A 7,451-nucleotide genomic window follows, 5' to 3' on the forward strand; every position below is an offset into this window, starting at 1 on the left:
GTTGTGAGATGCCTTTGCACTTCTGCGGGGGGGCGGGCGGCACTGACGTGCGGGGCGGACTAGCCCTGTGCAGGGCGTCTTCCCGCATGTCAGTGTGAATGACCGTAGCTGTGATAAATTTAGCACAGCTACGATCAACTCGGAATGACCCCCAGTATTATGTCTGAACAGTATATTCAGCCACCCTTCTCTCCTCCACATAAACTCCATTCTGCGGAGTTGTGTGAATGGATGTGTCGGCAGCTACCGGTGAGCTAGGGTGAATGTTCTGTAGTAGCAGTTCCCCCAGGCAGACGCGTTCCATTGAGCACACCGGGGCCCTCACAAGCATATAGTGGTTGCGCTTCCTCCATAACATACACGTTGATGTACAGGGTAGGGAAGTCCTGCTTGCAATAGACTGACACTCTCATCAAACAAAGGCACATTCCAAGGGAATTTTTTATTGAAATTATATAACTTTAGCCCCCATGTGATAAGGAGAAGAACAATTATAAAACAAGTCTCTAGAGACGCATAAAGGGGGTAAATAAAAAGTGCAGACGTAAAAAGGCAGCTGGTGCGGGAGCGCGCGTGTGTGTTAGATCCGTGTTAAACATAGAAAATCGGGAGGGGCTGGGATACAGTCTTGTGACGGCCTGTGAGTGCACAGTAACACTGGGTGTGGTAACCACTGCATAGCGTCACACCTTGTTCTCCTATCCGTGTGATGACAGCAGGGGACGGCTTATGTTGCTATTTGTGGTCATTGCGGAGAGCTCCCACCTGCAAGACAAAGAAAGATGTAAGCAGAGGGTCAGGGAGGAAAGGGCTCAGTGAAACGCAACATGATAGGAGTACATCCACTGCCACCCGCTTCTCACCTGATGTCATGGGGCAGACAAGACTGGTCCAGATGATAATGTAAAACGGCCAATTTGCACAGAGTCTTTAAACTAGGACCTGGAAAAAACACAGACTGTCAAACATGCACACCTACAGAACACGGCACATACAGCCATCTCTCATACTACACAGACCTCAACACGCTTTCCTCTCTGGAGGAGAGGAAACACACATGGATCCTGATGCGCACAGTCCTTTCCGATACACACAACCCAGACTATCTGCAACCGGCGGAGTGTGAATCTGTATATGAAGCACAATGGACCTTGGTGTGAAAAAGAAAAGTGGCTGTCACTGCATAATAGCACTACATATGCAGATTCAGACGTCGCACGGTGCCGAGAAGGGATCTTTGGAGCGACTACAGCAATAGTGTATGGGAACACATCTGTACACAGACTTCTGGCATACAGTCCCCTCTCGCATAATGCACAGACTTCTGGCACGCAGTCCCCTCTCGTATAATGCACAGACCTCTGGCACACAGTCCCCTCTCGTATAATGCACAGACCTCTAGCACACAGTCCCCTCTCGCATAATGCACAGACCTCTGGCACACAGTCCCCTCTCGCATAATGCACAGACCTCTGGCACACAGTCCCCTCTCGTATAATGCACAGACCTCTAGCACACAGTCCCCTCTCGCATAATGCACAGACCTCTGGCACACAGTCCCCTCTCGCATAATGCACAGACCTCTGGCACACAGTCCCCTCTCTCATGATGCACAGACTCCTGGCACACGGTCCCTTCTCTCATGATGCACAGACCCCTGGCACACAGTCCCCTCTCTCATGATGCACAGACTCCTGGCACACAGTCCCCTCTCTCATGATGCACAGACTCCTGGCACACAGTCCCCTCTCTCATGATGCACAGACCCCTGGCACACAGTCCCCTCTCTCATGATGCACAGACTCCTGGCACACGGTCCCTTCTCTCATGATGCACAGACCCCTGGCACACAGTCCCCTCTCGCATAATGCACAGACCTCTGGCACACAGTCCCCTCTCTCATGATGCACAGACTCCTGGCACACGGTCCCTTCTCTCATGATGCACAGACCTCTGGCACACAGTCCCTTCTCTCATGATGCACAGACTCCTGGCACACGGTCCCTTCTCTCATGATGCACAGACCTCTGGCACACAGTCCCTTCTCTCATGATGCACAGACCTCTGGCACGCAGTCCCCTCTCTCATGATGCACAGACCCCTGGCACACAGTCCCCTCTCTCATGATGCACTGACCTCTGGCACGCAGTCCCTTCTCTCATGATGCACAGACCTCTGGCACGCAGTCCCCTCTCTCATGATGCACAGACCTCTGGCACGCAGTCCTCTCTCATGATGCACAGACCTCTGGCACACAGTCCCCTCTCTCATGATGCACAGACCTCTGGCACACAGTCCCCTCTCTCATGATGCACTGACCTCTAGCACACAGTCCCCTCTCTCGTGATGCACTGACCTCTGGCACACAGTCCCCTCTCTCATGATGCACAGACCCCTGGCACACAGTCCCCTCTCTCATGATGCACAGACCCCTGGCACACAGTCCCCTCTCTCATGATGCACAGACCCCTGGCACAAAGTCCCCTCTCTCATGATACAGACCTCTAGCACACAGTCCCTTCTCATAATACACGGTCCTCTCTCATATAACCCCCCCCCCCCTCCCCCGGCACACAGTCCTCTGTCATAATATACACCCATGGCACACATTTATGGGCAGTACAGATGGTGTAATGGTTAGCATTACTGCCCCACAACACTGAGGTTACTGGCTCAATTCCCACCATGGCCCTAACTGTGTGGAGTTTGTATATTCTCCCTGCGCATGCATAGGTTTCCTCTGGGTACTCCGGTTTCCTCACACAATCCAAAAACATACTCGTAGGTTAATTGGCTCCCAACAAAAATGAACCCTAGTGTGCAAGTGTACACATGTGTTTAGGGCAGACTTAATTCTATGATTCATTACAGTCCTCTCTCATAATACATACACCCCTGGCACAGTCCACACTCTTATAATACACAGAACCTGACATACAGTCCCCTCCTTCATAATAAACAGACCACAGCACACACTCTTCTTACAATTCACAGATCCTGCATGTTGGTTTTGTATACGTTCAATTTTACGGAAGCATAAAAACGATCATACAAACAAAGAACGATTCTGTTACGTACATCTCTGTTAAGAAATGGACACCGTGTTGATTACATGACCATGCACTGATCCCCATGTTACACAAAAAGGGAGAGGGCACAATTAACAATCCAGATGAAATGTGCCATATACTGTAGCGCAGTCAGCCGCATACCCACATTCAGGACGTCACCTGATCATATAAGTCCAAAGCAAATCCAACTGGTGTATCTAGAACAGTTTTTGTTTCAATACAGATGGCAAAACACATATTTGCAAACCAGCACAGAATGACCACCAGACACTATGCCGTATGTAACATAGATATATCAGTCCAGGCCACAAGCACACATGTACAGATGGGATGTAGTTACAACACCTGCGGTCACCATACCGGACGCCAGGATCCCGACCACCAGAATGCCGACAGGGGCCCAAGGTCTATTCCCACTCGTGGGTATCGAGGACACCCATAGAGTTGGAACAGAACATGCAGCGTGGCGAGCCCACAAGGGGCTTCATTGCACTCGCCCGCTTGTCTGCATTCTGGCGGTCAGGATCCCGGAGTCTGTATGCGGACCGCCGGGATCCCGACTGCCAGTCTCGCATTCCCAACGCATACAGATTAAAGGCCGTAACTGAAAACCAGTAAAAGCAAAATCTCTTCCTCCAGCGCAACCCCTTATACAGGTAGCAATGATGAAAAAGCTCTCTGGGTCATTCCGAGTTGTTCGCTCGCTAGCTGTTTTTAGCAGCCGTGCAAACGCTATGCCGCCGCCCTCTGGGAGTGTATCTTAGCTTAGCAGAAGTGCGAACGAAAGGATCACAGAGTGGCCGCAAAATAATTTTGAGCAGTTTCAGAGTAGCTCCAGACCTACTCAGCGCTTGCGATCACTTCAAACCATTCAGTTCCTGTTTTGACGTCACAAACACACCCTGTGTTCGGCCAGCCACGCCTGCGTTTTTTGGAACACTCCCTGAAAACGGTCAGTTGACACCCAGAAATGCCCACTTCATGTCAATTACTCTGCGACCAGCAGTGCGACTGAAAAGCTTCGCTAGAGCCTGTGTGAAACTACTTTGGCTGTTGTGAAAGTACGTCGCGCGTGAGAATTGCGCCGCATGCGCAGAAGTGCCGTTTTTTTGCCTCATCGCTGCACAGCGAACGAATGCAGCTAGCGAACAACTCGGAATGACCACCATAGTCTCTCGGTTCCCATAAGAAAGACTCCATGGGGTTTTTTACTTGGGTTGTTCATTTTACGTTCTATCACACTCAACAGTTGAACCTTTCACATTATACCCAACACCACAATGCCAGAGTAGGCGACCTTCTTTTCTTTAAGGAGTAGGGTGGAGGCAGTATCCATCAAGAGCTCACCAACACCTTGTTTGGCCCGTATTGGCCACAATTCACAAAAACTAAACATAATTCCACAGAAACTCCAAGGTGTTCTTTAGGGTCACATTTTTTTTTCTAAGGGACACTTGTCCTGTTCTAAATCTCTTTATTCTTGGACAACAAAAACCAGATACTTTGTCATCATCCCTCAGCAGAACGCCCATGTACAGTAGTTCTAATACTTCTGCTAGTTTTTTAATGAACATTGGGGGTAATTCTGAGTTGATCGCAGCAGCAAGTTTGTTAGCAATTAGGCAAAACCATGTGCACTGCAGGGGAGGCAGATATAACATGTGCAGAGAGAGTTAGATTTGGGTGGGTTATATTGTTTCTGTGCAGGGTAAATACTGGCTGCTTTATTTTTACACTGCAATTTAGATTTCAGTTTGAATACACCCCACCCAAATCTAACTCTCTCTGCACATGTTATATCTGCCCCTCCTGCAGTGCACATGGTTTTGGCCAATTGCTAACAAACTTGCTGCTGCGATCAACTCAGAATTAGGCCCATTGTATTGATTTAATATTGACATCTTATTAAGTTAATGAAATCACTTGTGTAAAATCTACAGATGTGTCCTCCTACATCCTTGTTGCAGTCACGTTAGACAGCCCTTCTTAGTCACGCTATGCCATGTTGCGCCGTTTGTCTTTAGTTGCAACTTTTTTCCCCATCTAAATGCGTCTAAGTCACATCGCTATGCGAACAGGACGCACAAGCTTTGTGTGACTGCGGATGTTTCTGCATACGAAATGCTACGTTACAGTGTTTTCCTGGAAATCGCTGTAACGTAGCATTTTGTATGCAGATACAATCACAGTCACACACAGAATATAAGCAAGCTGCATATAATTTTAATCAGCATAAGCTGCTTGTGCGTCCTATTTGCATAGCGTTGTGAATAACACGCATTTTTGCCAAAAAAACCCAAACGCCCGACGTTAGAGCTGCCGGCTGACTCCCGCCAGGCATCTCCTGCTGCAAGGCGAATCGAGTATAGATGTATGAGGACACATCTGTATGTCCATTTGCCTGTTGATGCGGACACAGGGGGTTTATCACTGGTTCTGTAAGTGCAATTTCAGATTTTTTTTTACTTTGTTGTGAATCGAATGCTTTATTGGAAGGTATCTTCGAGTTCTCACTCTCCGACACTGTGGCAGTGAAGGGGTTACTGTCGGCAGTTGTTGCTGCTTCACATACTGGGATATGTGACCCCCCTTCTCCTATCTGGCGTAATCTCAGTAGCTGGTAACAGGGCAATGTAAGGCGATCAATTCCAAACATGTAGGTATATTTTTAACTGCCCCAGCTGCTCTTTTCTCCCAACCTCTTTCATCTGCATCTGTCTGGGACTGCCTTGAGATTCTCTGAGAAAGTCTATCAGACGACACGAAGAACTTCTGTCTCTCAGAGAAACTCCGAGCAGCAGCACCCGGCCCAGACCTAGAGTATGTTTCTACTGTGTACGTCAACCATCACAATATTGTTAGCTAGATTTTCTAAATGAATTACCACCATCCCTAGGAGCATTAGTAAATGTGTGCACATTGAAACAAAAAACACAACTCTAGGACAATTTGGACAACTGCAGCAGAATAATACACCTTCAGTATTCCTACCTACCCATCATATCCACATACCAACTACCACACAGTAGTACTACTTACTGAAGTCCAGGATATACAGGTCTGAATGATCCATTAGATAAAATTCATCTTGGAGATCCTGGTCCTGAGAAGGGCTGGAATAGAAGAAAGGGAAGGTCAGTTACTAACGTCGTCTTCTTCTTAGCCCCCTCATCACTACAATCCTCAGCCTATTCCTAGGACCCCTTCCCTCAGTATACAGGCATCTCCATGTTCTCCTCCCTTCACTATGTACAAGGCTATTCCCGGGTTCTCTCTCCACATTATGTTATTCTCTGGCCTCTTTTCCATAGTACAGAGGTTCTCAAACGCGGTCCTCAAGGCACCCCAGCGGTAGATCCATGCTTAGCCACAGGTGACTTAATTACTAATTAGTACTACAACACAGGAACAAGACAGCAGGTGCACCATACAACCTTAATTAGTACTTCTGTCAACTTGATTTACCCATCTGTGCCATGTGATAGATACACTTAAAACCTGCACCATTGGGGTACCTTGATGACCACGTTTGAGAACCTCTGCCATAGTATATATGGTTATTCTCAGGAAGCACCCTGTCAATATATATCACACACACACACACACACACACACACACACACACACACACACACACACACACACACACACACACACACACACACACACACTCTTAGGTTATTAGTGTTGTCATGTTCTCAATCTCACCTGGTGCCTCCAAAAAGCAAGATTTTGTCACCCACAATGCAGCAACACTGCCTGCGACGGGCACAGGGTCCTTTTCCTTGGACATCAACACGCTGCCAACGCCCCAATTCTGAGAAAGGACAAATAAAATCATAGTTACAGCTGTACCTGTATAGAAATCTGATCTTCAAAGAGCTCAATATACCTCAGTCTCCATATTCATACAAACAGTGACAGTATTTGATCTACACCAATGTTCCACATATACTTATCAGTAATGTCCAGTTCTTTTGTATGTTATCTGCTTAGCACTCCAAAAGGACAAGTAAATAAAACACAGGAAAAACAAACAAACCCAAAAACCACATTATAGTGTAAAGGCCCATACAGACGGGCCGATGTGCGAGAGATGTGTGCTGAGCGAACCGCTCAGCACACATCTCTCCCGCCGCTCAGCACAGCGCGATCTGTGCTGAGCGCGCGGGGGGTCGCTGACTTCACCCAGTCGGTGAAATGAGCGACCCGCTAGATTGGCCTGCACGGCAGGCCAATCTAGCAGCAGCGATAGCGATGCGCGGGACTGCGCATCGCTATCGCTGTATGGGGTACACACGGAGCGATCCTGCTTAAATTCTAAGCAATCTAATCAGATTGCTTAGAATATCGCTCTGTGAGCACCCCCCTTTATACAATT

The 7,451-nt window shown here is 48.0% G+C and overlaps 1 protein-coding gene across 1 annotated transcript in view; it reads right to left on the reverse strand.

Moving 5' to 3' along the window:
• Positions 1–423: 423 nt before the first annotated feature.
• Positions 424–7,451, reverse strand: part of KLHDC3 (kelch domain containing 3) — a 45,910-nt gene continuing 38,882 nt past the window's right edge. The window contains exons 6-9 of the mRNA XM_063919407.1: positions 6,779–6,887; positions 6,111–6,184; positions 864–942; positions 424–765 (exon numbers count right to left, since the gene is read on the reverse strand). Coding sequence (XP_063775477.1) covers positions 699–765; positions 864–942; positions 6,111–6,184; positions 6,779–6,887 — 329 coding nt within the window. The 3' untranslated portion in view covers positions 424–698. The remainder of the gene's footprint in view (positions 766–863; positions 943–6,110; positions 6,185–6,778; positions 6,888–7,451) is intronic.

The sequence above is a fragment of the Pseudophryne corroboree genome, chromosome 4 (genome assembly GCF_028390025.1).
Source record: "Pseudophryne corroboree isolate aPseCor3 chromosome 4, aPseCor3.hap2, whole genome shotgun sequence".
NCBI classification, from domain to species: domain Eukaryota; kingdom Metazoa; phylum Chordata; class Amphibia; order Anura; family Myobatrachidae; genus Pseudophryne; species Pseudophryne corroboree.